The sequence below is a fragment of the Xiphias gladius genome, chromosome 4 (genome assembly GCF_016859285.1).
Source record: "Xiphias gladius isolate SHS-SW01 ecotype Sanya breed wild chromosome 4, ASM1685928v1, whole genome shotgun sequence".
NCBI lineage: Eukaryota > Metazoa > Chordata > Actinopteri > Istiophoriformes > Xiphiidae > Xiphias > Xiphias gladius.
In genome coordinates this window covers 13572732-13593010 of record NC_053403.1, presented here as the reverse complement: position 1 = coordinate 13593010, position 20279 = coordinate 13572732, and the positions used below count along the sequence as shown (strand labels likewise).

Here is a 20279-nt window from a genome sequence, read left to right as displayed (position 1 = left end):
CCAAATGGAGCATCTCTGACATGCTACATGCATGTCCACACACACAGCTGAGGGGCTTTTAACACCATGATGCTGGACAAAGACCATCTGGCCCCCCCGCAAAATGAGGATAACGTGTGTGCCTCAAAAATGCCTCTTTTTTGAGATTCTTTGAAATGTTGGAGGAACAAATATGCAAATAATTCAGTAAAAAATAGGAAATTATGTAAAAAGGTAACAATGGTAACACGAATGCATGGCAGCACATGATTATCCCCATGTGTATGACACATGTCTGCCTCAGATATATCTGATCATCCATGACTTTAAATGTGTATAATCCTCTCCTTAGATACGATAAACTGTGCAAGAGACCTGTCAGTGTTGTTATGTCCTGGTTGCCGATTAGAGGTCGATAAAAATCATAGATCTCTTCCATGCCCTTTTAAAATTCACCCTCCGGTGAAACATTACTCTGCAGTAGGTATCATGAATCATTCAAACCATAGCTGATCTGGGTTACCGTTTGCCATCAGCCATAATGGATTTGTACCTCTAAGATTAAGAGTTAAAATCCTTTTTTTTTCTGTCAGTGAATCCACGTGCCTGTGGCATCATTCCAGAAACAAATTCATTTGTTGTTGTTGTTGTTTTTTTTTATTTTTGTTTTTTTTTAGCATTTTTCTGTCTATTAGCCTGGATTGAAGACACAAGAGCATCTGTGAGGGGAAGAGGAGAGCAAAGGAGGTGTTAAAATGCACTCTATGAAGGCAGCATTGTCAACAAAACAAACATGGCAACTCTTAAGTTTAACTTTAAAGAGTTTGGACGTACATTTCAGCAAAGCGCTACCAAAAGTAATTTTCCAGCAGAGCAGAGAAAAACACATTTCTCTTCAAGGCACTTATCGCTGGCGATCCTTGTTATTGTCCTGTCGATTTACACTGAAAAATCCAAATACTTTCACTTTTTTTTCACAGATGTAGTGGTTTGTTTACATTGTTGTCAGTTTGAAATTGATTTTCATTTGCTGAGTTCTTCTCCATTTTCTTTACGTCATGGTTGTATGAACTGTGACACCACTTCCTAGTGGACGCAAATTATACCCCGAATCCAATGGCAGTTTTGGAACAGTTATCATTAATAGCTATATAGTAGATTACAGGAAGAAAGACAAATTTCAACAGAAAAAAGGACCTTTTAATATCAGATTTAAATGTGATAAAGGCTCCTTGCCCTTGACTCAACCCAAGTACACTGGTTACATGTTGAGTAATCACAGAAATAAGACTTCTGGGAAGCCGACAAGGCCTTAAGATTCAAAGTTTTTATAGGAAAACTAGACTAAATTTAGAAAATTTCTGTTCTAAATTTAGTTTAAATAATAATAGTTAGATAGGGAGAAAGGTGAGAACTACACACCACTATTTTCAAGTATTATGTGTTTTTAAGAAAACATAATTCATAACATTAGATTAAACTACATTATTGGAGCTTTGTCAACCAACCAATAACCACAAATTTTATAGTGAATTGTTAATCTTTCTCACTGTACACTGTCTACGTTTGGAAGCCATAATAACAGCTGTGAAAAAGTCCTAGCGGTTGTGGTTTTTTTTTTTTCCACATTTTAAATTATTAAGCGCATACTTCAAGCATACGTTAAGAGGATCTTTCCTAAAGTAAATAGGAAATGTATATGGCCATAAAAAACACATTTCCGCCCTTACTACGGAACGCTCATGTTTCCTCTGTCCCCCACCAGAGCCCACAGATGTGAAGCAGATTACACCCCGTCTTTACCCCTCCTTTTGCCAGCCCCTCTTTCCACTGCAAAGAAAGAAATCATTCAGTAGTGCCTCTTCTACAAACATCCCCCTCCCCTACCATCCCCTCCCAACAGCAGGCAGGGGCACACAGACGACCACGCTCTCCAGCCAAAGCCTAACTGTGTGTGCGTGTGCCTGCATTTTTTTTCCCTGACATGAAGAAGGAAACCGAGTGAGTATTTGTTCTCTGTGCTTGTGAATGGTGGTCCCGAACCTTCTGAGTCGTTTTTCTTGACTGAAAAAGTGGAAGTGGCAGAATTTAGCTGTGAAAAATTACTGGAGTTAGGTAAGTTTGGTTTTTGGATTTATGAAACTTTTAGTTAGGGTACAGTACAATGGGGAGCCGAGGCTTTCCAACCTTGTACTCTACTGGTAAAAGCAGAGAAATCGAATTTGAAGTGCACATTTATGGCATTTACACTTATTATATACATTTAATTAAACAATCGTATGGATGTAAAATACTGCGATTGATGTGAATGGCTGTTTTAGATTCGAAGTGACTTTTTTTTGTATCTGACTTTTATGTCCACTACATGTAGATATATACAGTGCAGTGTCTATGTATAGGTGTGTATGTGCAAGCATGTCTCCACTGTACTTATTTTTCTAATTATAATGTTCCAAGTATGTTTTCATCTTACAAGATTCCCTATCATTTAACTGTATATAAACACCAAACCTGCGAGGCCTCTCTATTCTATACAGGCTTATTGCCAAAGAACCTTGTTGTCATAGCAACATTGAAGTCATTTAGTGTCGTGACACCTGTGAAACACACCTGTTCAGGCTTTGAAAAGCGGGAGCATAAGGCTGAGCCGCAGCCACGCTACAAACACCAAGATTAACTCTGACCCACAGCTAAGGAGGAGTACGCCAGACATGAGAGTCCAATGCAAAAAGGTCTACATTTCATCGAAAGGGCTTTACAAATGACATGACTCATAAATCCGTCCTATTCATTTTGGAGCCGAAACACCTAGTCAATTAATCAATTAATTCAGTGACAGCAAATCTTTGGTAACTGGTTTTGATAACTGATAAATCGTATGAGTCATTTTTCAAGCAAAAATGCCAAACTTCCCCTTAATCCACCTTGAATGAATTATTAAATTTGCTGTTTTCTCTGTCCTTTGTGATTGTAAATCAAATATCATTTAGTTTTGGACTATTTCTTGTAAAAAAAAAAAAAAAAAAAAGATGATTCTTTTCTGACATTTCTGGGACCAAACAAATAACGAACTAATCAAGAAAGTAATTGGAAGATTAATCGATAACGAAAATAATTGTAAGCTGTTGGTTGGGGAAAGTACTGATTTTTTTTTAAACAAATTGCATATTTTTAATGTCACTGCACAACCTACACTACAGTACCACCAGTGTGCATACTGGCCATTGTCTCAGCAAAAAATTGTAATCGTTTCTCGAAGTTGTTCAGGGCAAACCAATTGACAATAACTGTGGAAGAATTCATTTGATTTGAAGTTGCAGGGTAAATCAGTCAGTTAAAAAAAAAAAAAATCAGTCAGTCATTCAATAATTATTGGACTGAACCACTGAAAAAGGATTTAGTCTGTCTTTTTTAAAAGACAAGAATCAAGAAATAAAATCTCCTAATGGTGTTCTGAGCTTGTGGCTGCTTTCCTTCTGCAGGCGAGCGTCTGCTATTTTAAGCCAAAAGAAAAGTCAGACTATAAAAAACACTTCACAATGACAGAACCATCAGAGTGAAGCCAAAAAAGGTCACTACAGGCCGCAGAGAGTCGAACGCAAACACCGTTTCAACTAGACCATAAGACGCCAGCGTGGAAACTGTGCACTTTTTCCAAAGACAAAGGCAACTGCTCCTGCCAATATTTGATACACAGAGGAGCATGTGTGCTTCTAGTTAGCAGGCGTTTTAGAAACTGAATTAATGTCAGCCAGTGTCCTTTGACTTGTGCCTTTTACTGCTGCGATGGTAATGGAGCACAGAGACAATAAAGATATATTTTAAGATGAATTACATTTCCATTTGGCTGTATTCGGTCATCAGGCTGTAACTGTTGTCATGTTGCCATAAGGTTTTGATTTATTAAAGTCCAAATAAGTGCAGTAAAACTTCAGATAGATAAAAAGTTTTGGACATGCTGTGCTCCAGCTCTCCAGTCGTGTCTTTGACAATGAAGACGCCATTCAGCACAGTCTTTTCTTACCTAAGACAGGTTTCACATTGAATTGACCCTCAAATGTGTTTTCTGCATCTTGTTTATACAGTTCAAAATGTGTTAAAAATTCAATTTAGATTTTTGAACACGTTTTTCTATAGATTTGCACACTTACACATACACTTACACACCATGAAAGTGACGATTTTAAGCAGATATCTATTCTAGTGCCAGGCTGTTTGCAAATATTCACAAGCAAATCATTTGTTATATACAAACCTTCCCATTAATAAACCCCATTCAATCAGTATGAGATTTTTAGTGATACATATTCTCATCATGATATGTGTCACCTCAGGCAAAACTCATTAACTCTGTTTTACCCCAGTGGGTGATATCAGCCTGTCCGCTACAATGCACATGCCACTCAAAAGAAAAGACCAAACTTATTACCCGAATATCATGATGTAAGGCCCTTGGATTGTGTCTCTGCTTGCCGTCTGGACTGGTTTGAAGGTTTCTGTTTACGTCTCTTCTAACAGCTGCAGTAATATATGTGAGGTCACCATTTAAAGAAATCTGAAACAGTGGGGGTGACGGAGAAACCGCAGCCAGTTGGTTGTTTTATGAGTTTAGGCCACACCACAACTCATTTTAAAATAAAGAGACAATTTTATTCGTTCTGTGTTTCTCAACATAACATGGCAATAGGTGCAATTCAACCAACTCAAATTTTCAGTCGAGCTATGGAGCAGTTGAAATAGTTTCAAAGTTGCTGTAAAAGTACACTGCAGCTGAAACCAAATGTGTTCTGACAGCAGAAAGACCTCTGCAGTGCCTCCACCTCACCGGCCTGGTTCAGGTTCTCAAATATATTTCCAGATGCCGAGGAGAGACGCATGAACGGTAGACTCCCGCAAAATGACAAAGTGACACTGTTGCTGTTTGACTGAACACTGGGACTCATGCAGAGGAGGGGCAAACGGTTTTAGGGGGAAAAAAAGAACACTCTTTATGCTGAAATCCCACCTGATGTTTTGCAAAAGCAACTGCTCACACGTGTTGTAAAAAATTTACAAGGTGAATAAATGTTATGGAAGATCCGCCAGTTACAAAAAAAACCACACAAACACTGGTTGTCATCTTTTACAACCCTAGCGCGACACAGCCGATGCATCCGCTAAGCCACGGCCGAGCCAGAGAGCGTGAGGCATTCTCCAGTATATAACCACGACTCCAGCAGCACACAACTTTGTGCAACATTTTTACATCACTAATGTTAGAAAACAGTGGAAAAGCATGAATGAACAATCAAATTCCGCCAGGGAAAACTTTTATTTTCTCTTGAAAAGCACAATTGGAGATGTTGTCATGTGGATTTCTATGGACGCAAGTAATGGTTGTAATAATTAGAATCTTACTAGAAACTGAATATCTATTTGTGAATTTTAAATATGACTGAATACTTAACATTTACATTTAAATACAACATAAATCTATGATACTTTGAAAACCATCTATCTGAATTTATATGACTTGAACTCCCCACTTCGTTAACATGATTTAAACCGATTTCAATCAATTTCAAGACTTATCATAAGTAATCAAGTGTCCAATATTCAAAAACATTATTCATGTATTCATACTTTTGTGGTTCGTAAAATTCAGCCACCAAAATTCAAGATGAAGAATTCAAACCTAGGCATCTGTAGTACAGAAGACACTTCTTCATTGGACAGAATGTAACCTGAGAGGATCGAGGTCCGATTGATCTTTAATAACCTGGATGTTCAAGTTTGAATTTTTCATCTTGTATCTTGGCAATTACATTTTACCGACCCAATCTGAGAAACTTGTTTTTACATCTGAACCTGACTAATTGAATTTGAACAACATGAAAATAGAGTAAAAATTGTGAACCCTAAAAGATTCTTAAAATCACATTTTTTAACTTGAAAAACAAAAAACACCCGAAATGACCTCCTGGAAATTTCAAAGAGGGGAATTCAAACTGCATAAAATCAAATAGACGGTTTACAAACAAAATATTTCAATGTTATAAATTCAGTGGGATTCACAGAACATTTCAAAGTATTCAACATTAAGTGGTTAAATTTTTTTTTAATATAAGGTTTCAGTGATATATTACAAAAGTTCAAGGAAAAGAAATTGTTTGCTGTTTCATACCCATGTATAATTGGTATGAAACAATCACAGCTAAAATATGCAATGTGACATTCAGAGTGTCACATTTTTCAGCCACTAAATATGAAATATGAAATAGAAGCCATTTCTATATTACCGAAAAGTATAGTGTGATAGAATGAATGAGGACCGGGACATGCATACAATAAATCTTGGTCTTGATACAGTCCCTTTCCTGTGGTTTAGCCTTTAAAGCCACCAGAACACTTTTCTTTTGGCATAATAATTATCCACAATTTTTGCATCATTTTCATAAAAGCTGTTTAAAACATCAAAACAGACAAAGTGCCATGGGAACGGCATCAGATTAGATTTAGCTATGCTAATACGTATAATCATAGTGGTTCATTGGATTCAAAGCTGAATCATGTAAAAACTGAGTGGGCAAACTGGAGAAGCTTTGATTTAAAAAGCTAAGAGTCGACAAATGAGGGTCCACACTTATTACTTCAACACCCCCAAGTTCTGGTGTTTGAAACACACCTTTATGTTTTGTTTTTTGTTTTTTAATCTAAAGATCACAATTTATTTGGTATTGTGCACTACAGATATGGAGTTATCTTTTAATAATGGAATAATAATTGTTTACTGTAGGTAATTATTCATGCTAGCATGTTGTTTGAATAGAAATCACATTCAAAGTTACATATTTTAACTGTACGCTGTCTGTGATAAACCAGGCCGCTAAAATGTTTCTTTCACTCCACCTGAAAAGTTCAGAGAAGTTATTCCCAGTCACTCACCTCCTTCTCTTTCCAGGTTACCATGTGGCGTTATTGGATGCCCTTCATCTTGGCCTGGGTATCCATGGCAACCCCAATGCTCTGCCAAAGTGGAGATGGTGATTGGGGTTCAGGCTTTGACATTTATTCTGCCATAATAGCCACCAATGACACATCACAGGCAGTCGGTGATGAGCCTGCGAGGATGACAAACAACCGGGACTGGATCACAACAGCAGCATTTTCACCGTCACCCTCATCTACGCTGCACTATGAGCCCCAACCGGACAAGTGCTCAGTCCACTTCAGCACTAACACTGCTTCAGCTCGAAGGCTGAAGGCCCAGAAGGAGGAGCTGGCTTATCTGCAGGCCATTCAGCGCGGAAACGAAGCGGTGATGGAGAACTTGGTGCAGTTTGTGGAGGCGGAGCTGGGAGATCAGAGTTACGAGGATGTGATCAAGGAAAATGTCATTGGCATCCAGGAGGACCACAAGAGCTGCCACGAGGCGGTGGAGAAAGCCGAGGAAGATCTAGAAAAGCAGCTGGAGGGAGACGTGTTGGACGCCCCCGCTGGGATGCAGAAGTGAGTGCAGTAAATAAAATGGGTTTGTGCTGAGCTTCGTAAAGTTAACAGTTGAAATGTAAAGAGAGCAGCTAAAATTAAGATCAGCACTTGTTGGTTGGTGTACCCAAGGAAGGTCTGTGTTAAAATGATGGCAGAGAAAAGAGATTTGCCTTTCATGAGACAGTTCATAATTACTTTGTTCGATACTGTTTTTTTTCCTCATTTTCTATAACTGATATTTGGAACCCCCCTTGACTTGATCCACTTGACTTTGACTTCATCAGTGTGTATTCAGGCACCTCAGACCACGGAGGGACTACACTGTGTAGTGATCATCTTCTGTGTGTTGTGCGAGCACCCGCGACCATTCCCAACAAAGCACCTTCATCCACCGTGATGAATTTAGGTTTTAATGAAGGGAGATGGACAGTGCCAAAACAATGAGTCAATTCATTGATTAGTCCATCAACAGAAAATTAATCAGCAACATACTGGGGGGCATCTTATGCCTTTATTAGACAGCCAATAGTAGAGAGATGACCGGAAGGGAGTGAACAAAGTGAGACCGTTGTGGTTCATGGTTTGCACCTCAACCCGAAGACCACCGGGCTGCCCCAGTCAACAACTGTTTAAGTCGACTGTTTAAGTAATTTATCAATAAAAAACGCCAAACGGTTGCTGGTTCCTGTGTCTCAAATGTAAGGAATTGCTGCCTTTCTCAATTCTGTATGTTATTGTAAATTCATTATCTTTGGGTTTTGGACTGTTGGTTAGACAAAATGAGCAAGCAAAGCAAATTCACCTCGAGCCCTGGGGAATTGTGGTGGCCATCGTTCGCTATCTTCTGGCATTTTATGAACTAAGCAATTATTTGAAAAACAATAAACAGATTGACTGTTAATGAACATAAACGTTAGCTGCAGCCCTTGAGACGAATCAATCTCAATCCACCTATCTCACCTGACACAAGGCATGCCCTTTAAAGAAGCCTGAGGTTCAGTATCTAAAGCAGACACATTCAATTGCCTGGTGCGAAGCGGCCTTAGGACCATTTATATCCACACATACTGATAATACCCACATTACAGTACACCTATAAATTGAATATTTTTTTCACAAATCTCACTAAATGCGTTTGCAAAATTACACTCTCCTTGTTGACCGAGTTGCGCTTTAATGTTTGTGATTTCTTTAACATTATATATATAATTCTGTCTTTCATTTTACACAATCTTTCCCATAACATAACCAGCTTTTAGAGCTACCATATTTATTGCCCCACTTATAATGTGTATAATGTCCTCAGCTCTTCTTTCACTTACTCAGTCTCTCTGCACATCTGTCCTTCTCCTCCTCCCCTTCACTCCACCTGGTGACCTGGACTGTTCATCCTCTGGAGCAGAATCAGAGAAGAGTCCTTGGCTTTCGAAGACATGCTTCGTGCAGCAACAGACATCGCCAACAGGCTACAGAGTTCATCACAGGCCCTGCAGGCCTCGTTCACCCAGCAGCTAAAAGACATGATCAAAATCCATCGCTAAGGAGGTGTTGAAAAGCTTTTTAAAAACTGTTCACACATCATCCTCTAACTCGTGGATGTTTGATATCCTGTGTGAGACCCAGAAAAAAGGAAATCAACCTTCCTGCAACTCTATATATTTTTTTTATTTTTTACCCATTTTTGCTTTGCAACACTGAGATACGACATTGGTCAAGGTCAGCGATTACATCAACTGTAGGAATCAAAAAAGATGAGGACCTGACAGTTTCACATCATGTGGATGAAGAAAGAAAACAGCACAAAAGAATTTGTGGTTGGAAAAAAAACAAAAACACGTTTCTCTTTCACAGAGGTTATAACCCCGTAACCCATGAAATATTGTTTTCCATCGAGGCATTATTTGTGGAATTTGGTGAGGTCAAGCACGGTAACAGTATGCGGTGCAGGTTTGAGCCAAGTTGAGTGTTTATGGATCAAACTAGATTGGCCCTCAGAGACCAAACATAATGACTCTGTTAGTCTTCTCCAAAGGAAGCTAAGCCTCAGCCATCTGGTTCCAGGGTGAGGATGGAGGCCAGGATACACTTACGATGACTAGTGCGTTTCAATGGAGATTTGGCTTGTGCAACTAAAAAAGAAGACGCCTGCAACAGGGGCAGCTCTGCTACACTTTGTGTACTTGTGTATAATGTATATGTGAAATTGGTTCGGAGAAAACGATGCAATAACCTGTGGACGAGGGACAAGATATTGTACAAATGATTAGACAGTTACTGACACACCATGAGAAAACCTAGAGAAAGCTCTAAAAACAGAGAAACTCTGAATGTATAGAATGTAAAGAAATGCTTGCAAGATTATGTGTTTGTTTGATTTACCCACTGAAACAAATAAAGCTTTCGTGTTGAGTCCAGTTCCATTGCTCCTTGTTATTCTCTCTCTGCCGAGAGAGAATGCTTTGATATTTGCAATCATAAAATGTGTAATAATATGAATTTGTACGGTCAGTGTATGATATGAAATATGTATGATCCAGTAAACAGCAGCAACCAACAAATCGGGCTTTTGTCTACTTTTTTGAACGCTTAAAAATGTTTCCTGTTGCAATTTGTTCTGCTGTCTGCACAGCTTCTACTCTCACACTGACGTTCTGGGGGAAAAGCTAAAACTTCTCTGAGCACATCCATTCACTCAGTCTGCCCTCTAGCTGTTTTTATCCCACAGACGTCTGTTCAGCTGCTTGTCGCTCACCGTTTAATCTCCAGCTACACAAATGAACGCTCAGCCTTCACTCTTTTTGGAGCAAACAGGTTCTAATATGAGTTGGTGGTCGATCATTTTCCATGCATGGAAGTTAAAACTTTTACAGTGAATCCGGCGTTTGTGCGTCTGTCTGTGTGTATGTCTGTGTGTGTGTGTGTGTGTGTGTGTGTGTGTGTGTGTGTGAGTGTGAGAGAGAGAGAAAGAGTCAGCAAGGGGGAAACAGGAGGAGGGACTGTTATAGGTAAAAGAAGAAAGACGGGAAGTACTCAGCTGTGACCTGTCTTCTCAGGGTGGATGATGCTGTTTTGCGGACCTAATGAACCAGAGTGGCCACTAACAACGCTTCCAGTCTTCGAAAAGGACTAGTTAAATGGATTTCAAAGTCCTAGATTAGTCCACCAGGGACGCGTAAATTCTCGGCACCCTGCGCACAAAGGTTTGGATAATTTATTATTTCACAGCTACAACCCGGACTCATTTCATTTCGACTTAATTTCTTGAGACCAGACTCGTTGCCGGGCAGTTCCGTGAACCGGCACCCTGCGCCCGCAACATGAGCCGGCTGTAGGCTACCCGGGCTACGTACGCTGCCGCTCCCGGATTCAGCACCGGGGGACGGATAGCTCTCCGACGCGCTCGGCGCAGGGGCTGGGAGTGAGCAAGGGCGACACATCTATCGACGCCGAGCTTTGGGGGAAAGGCAGTGGAGTTATTCGGTCAGACCGTCGTCACACACACACACACACACACTCTCTCTCCGCCCACAGTTATATATATATATATAGAGAGAGAGAGATTAAAAAAAAACAAAAGCGCTTTTGTGACAGTTGCGTTGAAGTTGTCCTGACATGCCTCCGAGCTGCGAAGATGTCAGATTTTGCTCACACATCACGGTCTCAAGGTAACGTTTTGACAGCGGACGGAAACACCTCCGGGGAAGTTGGACTCCTCTTTGCCACCAGAGCACAAAATGGGACGCAACCACCTGTTCTCTTTGGGGGCGGCTGTCGTGTGGTCCCTACTCCTCTCCCGGTCAGGTAGGTACTTTAAAAAAAATGATTTAAAAAAAAAAAAATTTAAAAAAAACTTCCTCGTGGTTCCAACGCGCCTTTCATCAAACGAAAGGCGCAACAACGCGTCGATAACGTCGTGTCGATGTGTGCGACTCAGGGAAGGAAAAAGGGGACATTGTACACGAGCACTGCGCTACTTCCCTGAGGCACGAGAGTCCCAGGCTAAGTGCCGCACCAAAGTGCTCCGCGGACCTCGAAGTAGCTTGGCGTAAACCCACCTTTTCAGTCTCCACACCACAACTCCCACAAGCCTCCGCTCGCGTTCAGACAACCCATCGCCGCGCGCAAATCTGCTAGAGGCTACACGTTAGCTAGCTGGCCTCGCGCTAAAGTGCGGTTTGTATGTGTTTTGCATCCCAGCGACGTGATGCCACGTCCCGCCATTGACTGATTTTTTTTTTTTTTTTTTTTTTGTCCGGGAAACCCTGAGAGAAAAACCGTCTCTTTCCAGCGCATTTGAATTCGGGAAGACCTGCACGGCTCTCTTCCACAGCAGAGAGAGAGAGAGAGAGAGAGGGAATTCATTGTCCTTTCCTTAACCATTATATAAGTAAAAATCAGAAACTCTTATAGTCAACGGAAACTGTAATTAAAAAAAAATTAAAAGTCCCCAGGGCAAAGTGGGAAGATATCCCTCGCAATATGCCACAATGGCTGTCATATTTACACTGTCACAAGACAAGGATGCATGTTTAATGTCTGAATTTGGAGTAAATTTCAGGGTTAAACCCCCTGAGTTAATTCCTAATTCTCCTCCCTTTTTTTTTTTTTTTTTTTTTGGTAAGAAAATATAAATTGTGATGATACTGGATCTGTTGTGCACATTCCTCAGGATCGTTTGGTGGACATATTTGTGGAAACAGTGTCTAAGGTAGTAAAAGTTCGTTTCATTTCAACTTTGATTCCATCAATCTTGGCAGTGGAATATGGGGCAGCTCTATATGGAAGTCGATTCGGGAGCTTCTACCCGGGCATGGTCTATTTACCATGCCTGTTGTCTCTTCGCTCCAATCCAAGCAGGGGTCGTGTGCACCAACTCCCTCTGAGGTGTAAGATAGCATACGTCGTCGACATAAACAGAGCCTGTTTCCCCTCCCTCCGTCTCTACATGCTACAGCAGTCACATGTGCTGCTACTTGATCTCATGCCAACATACTTCTCATTAAGGCACCGACGCCTCAGCCCGGCTCTGGGTTCAGCTCTCCCACTTGAGCCCTGCAATTTTAGCCGACTCACAGAAAATTGTTGCATGTTGTTTTTGTTTTTTTTTTAAACGGAACTTTTTTCGCTGTACGTACTTGACAGCCCAATTTCGCCAAGAGCGCCTCTGGCGTGAAAAGCTGCTGACTCGATCATCCGAACTGGTCAGTGTTTCATGCTCCTCGCCAAGGGGCTTTGGCCACGCTCCAACATCCACGGCCCAGTGTGCTGGATGTAGGAGGTGTCATTTCAAGTCTCTGCTGGCAGGAGGCTTTGATCTATGGCACCCAAGAGCCTTTTTTTTTTTTTTTTTTTTTTAAGCTCCTCATCTGGTCCTTCCCAGATGCAGGGACAGATGAACATGCACCGCCCTGACTGGCGAGGGAGCAGATAAGAAGCCTCTGGTGCATGCTGCTTTGACTGAAATGAGTTCATGATGGCAGAGTGTGCCGTTTTCAAGTGAAAACTGTCAGTTAATTGTTTCATGCATCAGCTGTAACACAAAGTGACAGACAGCTCAACAATAAACACCCTCCACAACTGAGAAATTAGCTCACCTCCACTTAACACTAGCAAGTAATGATGTGTGTAATTGACTCTGACTATACTGATCAAGGTGGAAGCGGTAATCCCCAAGGGACGGGATTCCTGTCTGCTTCCATGCTATTCTTCCGCAGAAAAATAATGCTCAGTCTGAGCTTGTTTCGGAAATCTGTCCGGACTGCATGTACAATATCAATTTGATTAAGCCACCTCTTACCGTGAAGCCACACGTACATAGTATGACTTCACAGAGAAAGAGAGGTTTAGCGCTGAAACGGTGTTGCTGTCTGTCGAGGTAGGAGAGATGCTTCCCCGGTCTCCACCTGCTCACCTTGAGAGATATTAGCGGGCGACTCTCATGGGGAGCTCAGATAAAGAGATCAAAAGATTTGCAAAGACGTGGAAAAGTCGATAAGACTTTACCAAGAAAAGTCTTAGATGTTTCGAGGTAGGCTTGTGTGCAGAGACACAAGACGTTCCCTACAATCACCCTCACTCCCAAAAGCCGCAATATCATGCCAGCCTGATTTACTGCTGTTTGTTAAGTGAGGATTAGGGGAGACAGGGATGAGAGAACATGGATATGATCTCTATATACTGTGCAACTCCCTCCTATCCTCTTCCATTTAATTACGTTACCTGTATATAACATCGACAAATATTAACTGCTGAATGCCAACAGAACAAAAGCCACAGGTTCAAGCCAACATATTTGTTTTGACATCAAATGACCTTGATGTCAAAAAAAAAAAAAAAAAAATCAAAAGGATATTTGCACTACCGCCAGTCACTTTAGTTTTAAAAGTGCCACATTAGCTCATTTAAAGGTTGAAAAACTCCATATTGTATTTCCAGGAGACCTGATTTCTAGAAATATTTTATGGCTTTATTACCTACATATTAAAATCTGAAAAAAAATGTGAGTGACATTTAATAGGATCTGGAATCTCATTTGTAGAACGCTGAATTAATGTGATGAATTTATATACTCTATTCCTCCCTTATTCTATCTGTCTTCTATAAATTCGTAACAGTTAAATGAGAGAGGGTACTAAAATGTTTAAATTAGAAGAAATAATGTGTCCACAGTTCTTTGTCACGAGAAGACGCACTCGCATGCTGAGGACGAGCTCTTCAAGACGCTGTTTGCCGGTTACAACAAGTGGTCGAGACCTGTGCCAAACATATCTGATGTGGTCATTGTCAAGTTTGGACTGTCCATAGCACAGCTCATTGATGTGGTGAGTCTTTAGGTATGGATTCTTAACAGTCTGTTTGGCCAGTTTCTACAGTACATAAAAACATTAACAGATGTTATATTTACACAAGCTCTTTTTGGTTGTAGCTGCTGCTTTTATTGTGATGCACCCTAAATCATAGCTGTGTTACTACATATTTTACAGTCAATGTTTTATTATTTTAAAAAAAGGTCATATTAATAATAATAATCATCATAATCATAACGTTATTCTGTTTGATTCATCTGAAAACCCCTTTACAGAAAACGTGTATTTTTGTATATGAGTTTGGTTCACAATTGAACAAAGTGCTACATGTTTCAAGGTCAGACTAAGTAGAAGATGGAGGTTTGTTTTTAAGTAGAACAACCTATCGCTAGAGCTTTAATTCGTATGATTAATAGTCCATTGTCCCCCTTATACTTAGCAAAACTTGGAACTGCAAGTTTATTGCTATATGAGGTTTTTCCACTGCATGTTTTGGCATTTTTACATACAGTAGCAAAAACGAACTTTGGAAAACTGCATTATGCAGCCTCTGCATAGCCACAGCAAAAACTGTTTCAGAACACTTCACATCTATCAAGTTCTTGAAGTTGCTGCAAGCTATATTTGGGTCTGTTCTAACAATCCTCCAGAAACCTCTCACGTATATTCCTCTGGCCTGAACCCTGAGTTGACAGGCTCAATTCAGTCGCTGTGTCGCTCTCTCTCTCTCTCTCTCTCTCTCTCTGTGTCTGTCTGTCTGCTAGGATGAGAAGAACCAGATGATGACAACCAATGTGTGGCTTAAACAGGTTAGGGAAAAGAAAATGTGTCGGTGTTCATTTATTATTTAGATTTGATGACATAAAATATTAAAAATATGACATTTGACAAAGTTTATCAAGGAACGGAATGACTTACATGACAATTAAATAAAGGATCACAGCCCCCAAGAACATCTCTGTTGTCTGTGCTTCCCAGGAGTGGAATGACTACAAGCTTCGCTGGCGACCGTCTGATTATGACAATGTGACGTCCATAAGAGTGCCGTCAGAACTCATATGGGTACCAGACATCGTCCTCTATAACAAGTAAGTGAGATGACAGTAATTTAACAGAAAAGCAAAACAAACAAGCAGAAAAAAAACTTAAGGCTGCAACTAATGATCACTTTCATTATCGTTCATTCTGCAGATTAATCTCTTAATTAACTGATTAACTGTTTAGTAAAATATGGCCATCACAATTTGCCAGAGTTCAAGTTGACTTCTTCAAATTGCTTCAGGTATTCAGTATATTGTCCTAGAAGACAAAGAAAATTGACGAATTTTCACATTTCAGAAGATTGGCCCAGAGAGTGTTTTTATCTTCGCTTTCAAAAATTTGCTTAAATGATAAAAGGGTGATTCAAATTATTGCCAATTAATTTTCAGTCAATCAACTAATTGATTAATTGACTAATCTATACATCTCTGCTTAATATAAGCACAATATTAAAGGGGTTTCATGATCAGGTTCAAGGCAACTGTTTCTGAAATGTAAGGGCAATTGTAAAACCGAGTGGTTGCAATGTTGCACACAAACGTCTGACAGCCACTCTCATCAAACAGAGATAAACTGGCTCAAATCGATGCCTGTTGACTGGATGATATCTGGTACGGGGATGGCACCATCTAGTGGACTCACAAAATACACATTCCACTCCGTTGTTGGGATCTCTATGCCTTTGACATTTTAAAATCACATTACGTTATATTTTCTGTGTCTGTAACTACTACTACAACCACTACCATTGGTGCAGCTCATTGGGAAAATGAAGACAAGTCTGTGTGAAATTTCCCACTTTTGACAAACATCTCCCCTCTCACCTCGCGGAGATTAAACCCGAGAAGGTTTATGACGGGAGTTCTGCTCCATGGAGCCTGTGTAATCACAATCTGTCAGCGAAATTAAAAAAAGCTATGAGACTGATGAAATGATAAGGTCTCATCATTAGGTCTTCAGCAGAAGGTATAATCACCATTACAGCGACGAATGGAGGGGAGATTACTGCAGAAGATTATTATTGGGGAAATCATAACACTTTCACTGCATGGTTTCTAAAATTAAAAAAAAAAAAAAAAAAACACGAAAAGAGTGGCAGGACTTCTAACAGTGCAAGATATGGTTGTTTATCTGGCATTTTAGCCTTTGTTCTCGGATACTTAAATCTGAGGTCTCGTTCGGTATGTCACCGTCTCTCATATGCCGACTTCTGCTTTTCCAGCGCTGACGGCGAGTTTGCTGTGACTCACATGACAAAAGCTCACCTGTTCCACACGGGCAAAGTTCGCTGGGTCCCACCTGCCATTTACAAGAGCTCCTGCAGCATCGATGTCACCTTCTTCCCCTTCGACCAACAGAACTGTAAAATGAAGTTTGGCTCTTGGACCTATGACAAGGCCAAGATTGACCTGGAGCGAATTGAAAACACGGTGGATCTCAACAACTACTGGGAGAGCGGCGAGTGGGCCATCATCAATGCTGTGGGGACGTACAACACAAAGAAATACGACTGCTGCCATGAGATCTACCCAGACATCACTTACTTCTTCATCATCCGAAGGCTTCCCTTGTTTTACACCATCAACCTCATCATCCCCTGTTTGTTGATCTCTTGCCTCACTGTCTTGGTTTTCTATCTGCCCTCGGACTGTGGTGAGAAAATCACCCTGTGCATCTCCGTGCTGCTGTCCCTCACCGTCTTCCTTCTCCTCATCACAGAGATCATACCGTCCACATCCCTCGTCATCCCTCTCATTGGCGAGTACCTCCTCTTCACTATGATTTTCGTCACCCTGTCCATCGTCATCACTGTCTTTGTGCTCAACGTGCACCATCGCTCTCCCAGCACTCACAAGATGCCACGCTGGGTCCACTCTGTGTTCTTGGACCTGATCCCACGCTGGCTGTTTATGCGACGTCCTGCGCCAGATGGCCGGCGTCGAAGGCTGTTGCTGCTCCAGCAGGAAGCGGCAGTGGAGCAGCGGCAGGGCCAGATAGCTGGGTACAAATCTGGCAATTGCCTCAGTACCTCAGCTAACTGGTTAAGAGACGGCACCACGTTGGAGGACCCTGAGAGAAGCTGTTACGAGGATTTAGAGCTGGGAACGCTGACGTCGTATTTCTCCTTCCGTCCTCCTTCGCCCAGACCTCCAGGGTCCACTCCTCCACCGCAACAGAAAACCCCACAGAACAGCCAGACACGAAAGGACGTAGCCGGAGGGACAGACAGACACTTAACTGGGGCCAGAGTCAATTCCACTCAGCGGCCCATGAGAGTCGAAAATATTGTATCGGACACAACATTCCTGCTTTCACCAAGTGTTATCCGTGCATTAGAAGGGGTGCACTACATTGCAGACCACCTGAGGGCTGAGGATGCTGACTTCAGTGTGAGTATCAATGAAATACCACATCTAGTATGATAAAAATGAGACCTGAGACACAATACACATCTCAACACTTCTCATTTCTATCAGTGTTGGCCTGCAAAGGTTCATCCCTCTCAATTACATACACTGTAACTTCCTCTACGTATGAGGATTATGTGTATATGAAGACACAGTGTATTGTATTGTGTAGCTTAAATGGCGAGTAATATGTACATGATCCTGCCCAGTGTATGTGAAGTCTTGATCATCTCCTTGAAGATTTCCTTGAAACTGAAGTACAGTAAATACTCCCCGGCACCCACATGGCAAACATCTGTACCTGTGCATGGACATGGTAAAAACAACACGACGGGCAACTTTGACATAACCTTACACTGAGGTAAAATACCTCAATCAGGAGAGATGAACTAAAAGAAAAATACAGAGGGTCTCCCCTGAAGTAAAAGTGAAATCATAAATAAACAAGCAAGCACATAAAAAGTAACTAGTGCTGCAACGAATCATTATTTTCATTTTAGACAAATGTGCTAGGTATTTTCTCATGAAGTGGATCAATTGGTTGGCTGTGAAATATCAGAAAATAGTGAAAATACTCATCAAAATTCCTGAAAAACCAAGAGGATTTCTTCAAATTACTTGTTCTGTCTGTCTTGTTCTGTCAAAGATATCCAGTTTACAAGGATATAAAACAGAGAATGTTCAGTGTTTTTGCTTGATAAATGACTTGAACAATTAATCACTCATTAAAATTGTCGATTTTGTCAGTTGACTAATCGAGTTATGATTTCAGCTCTAACAGTAACACTAAAAAACAAGAGGATGGAATTTTATTTGTCACTGATAACACATTACAAGTCACAGAAGAAGAGTATAAAGAGTCGATGGCAATTAAAACCCCATTGTAAAATTATTATTTTTGATAGGTTGGTAACCAATTCAGGAATTTCTTGCAAAGCACTGACAGGAAATAAGGAACAGCCCAGAAAGAACCGTTTAAAAGTTTGGCTCCAACAAGATGATTGAAGTAAATAGTAGGAAGAGGCCGGAAATATGCACGAGTATGAAAAGAGCGTTTGAAAGTAGCCTTCCTGATTGAACCTCCAATAACCGGTGCAGCTCATCATAACAGTTTCATATCCGCCACTATTTTCCCTCATTTCTTGCCGTCTCTGTTGCTCCTCTCTCTACGCAGGTGAAAGAGGATTGGAAGTATGTCGCCATGGTGATCGACCGCATCTTCCTGTGGATGTTCATTATTGTGTGCCTGCTTGGGACCATTGGCCTCTTCCTTCCCCCTTGGCTGGCTGGCATGATCTAATGCTTGAGAGAAGTGTTGAATAGAGGGGGGGGGGACATACACAACCACCTTCACTTGAGTGATGTTTGACATTTAAAACGCAGCTGAACTCTACTTCAACACTGGGGATGTGACTGAAGTTCATGTAACACTATACAGCTCAGTTTGCTGCCTCATGAGCCAACACCCTCCACACCCCACCAAAACAAAATTAGGAAACATGAACTGTGCTGTTTTTGGGTCCTTCTCGCCAGTGGGGCACAAATCCAATGGGTTCGTGCTCTCTGCGGCAGTGGCAACTTGTCTCTGCTCGTCAGGCTCAGCTATCCAGATTTCGCTCGTCTTTCATCGGCCTCAGGCGTTACTCCCTCAGCCTCACCTGTACTGTGACCGAGGCAGTGTTTGACCTGAATGCTAACATCATGGCGTTAGCATGCCTACAATTGGCAAGCTAATGTTTAGCACATAGCATTTAGCACGTTGCCATGCTAATGTGGGTTTGTTAACATACTAATATTTACTATATCATCTCTGTTTAGCTCGTTCGTTAGCGTAACATGATAGTTAAATAACGTAGAGACACTAATGTGGTTACTTTTTTCTGAAGTTTGAGGGACTGTAATTCAAAGGTCGGTAACCAAACTGCATTACATTCACCAGTAAGTTTGGTATCAGTAACGGACTTTATTAGTCTTGGTGTCTTACCCGGAGTCAGAGGGCTCGACATCAGGTTTTCGTCCCCATGCCTTCAGTCGACGGAGAGCGGTCCAGGTGTAGCTTGTTGCCGTAGGCTTGAGACCGGACAAGCCGCTAACATCCGGCGAAAGAGAAGAATTAAACCCCCCGGTAACTCCAAATTTGTCTAATATTCATGTTGTTTTCGTCTTGGCTGCCCAGGTAGCCCCTGGTATATCCCAGAATCTCTCGGGTTTTGTTTTTGAGTTGGGAGTATGTGTGAGTAAATGTCTTTGAGGACACGGAGGTTAGCTGTTCATGGACTGCAGCGAAGTGCATCCAGCGCCTAGGCTGGTTATGTTGTGCCACCTATAAAGTAGATTAAAGGAAAGCTAACCTTTGCTTAAGCCGTTTGCTAAAGTGAATTATAACTGTCTGTGCTCTCCTTCTGGCCCCTTCGGTCTGCTCTTAATCTGCACAATTCATTACTTCCTTCCCAGCAGCTTTTTTTTTTTTTTTGACTGGTCAATCTTCCAGGAATGTTAAGATTTTCTGAGGGATCCAAATTCAGAGTTCAGGAGGATAATTTCCAGTGCGTGATCACAGATCTCATAGTGAGAG

The 20279-nt window shown here is 41.2% G+C and overlaps 2 protein-coding genes across 2 annotated transcripts; both read left to right on the top strand.

The window, feature by feature from the left end:
• The first annotated feature begins 1930 nt into the window (after positions 1-1930).
• si:ch211-142k18.1 lies at positions 1931-9260 on the top strand. Its single transcript, XM_040124757.1, has 3 exons — positions 1931-1980; positions 6920-7467; positions 8852-9260. The coding sequence occupies exons 2-3, from the start codon at positions 6926-6928 to the stop codon at positions 8988-8990; spliced, it is 681 nt and encodes a 226-aa protein (XP_039980691.1). The 5' UTR covers positions 1931-1980; positions 6920-6925; the 3' UTR covers positions 8991-9260.
• A 1863-nt stretch (positions 9261-11123) lies between these two features.
• Positions 11124-19365, top strand: chrna2b (cholinergic receptor, nicotinic, alpha 2b (neuronal)). The gene is made up of 6 exons (XM_040124755.1): positions 11124-11250; positions 14119-14270; positions 15020-15064; positions 15234-15343; positions 16519-17686; positions 18879-19365. The coding sequence occupies exons 1-6, from the start codon at positions 11184-11186 to the stop codon at positions 19002-19004; spliced, it is 1668 nt and encodes a 555-aa protein (XP_039980689.1). The 5' UTR covers positions 11124-11183; the 3' UTR covers positions 19005-19365.
• The last annotated feature ends 914 nt before the right edge of the window (positions 19366-20279 follow it).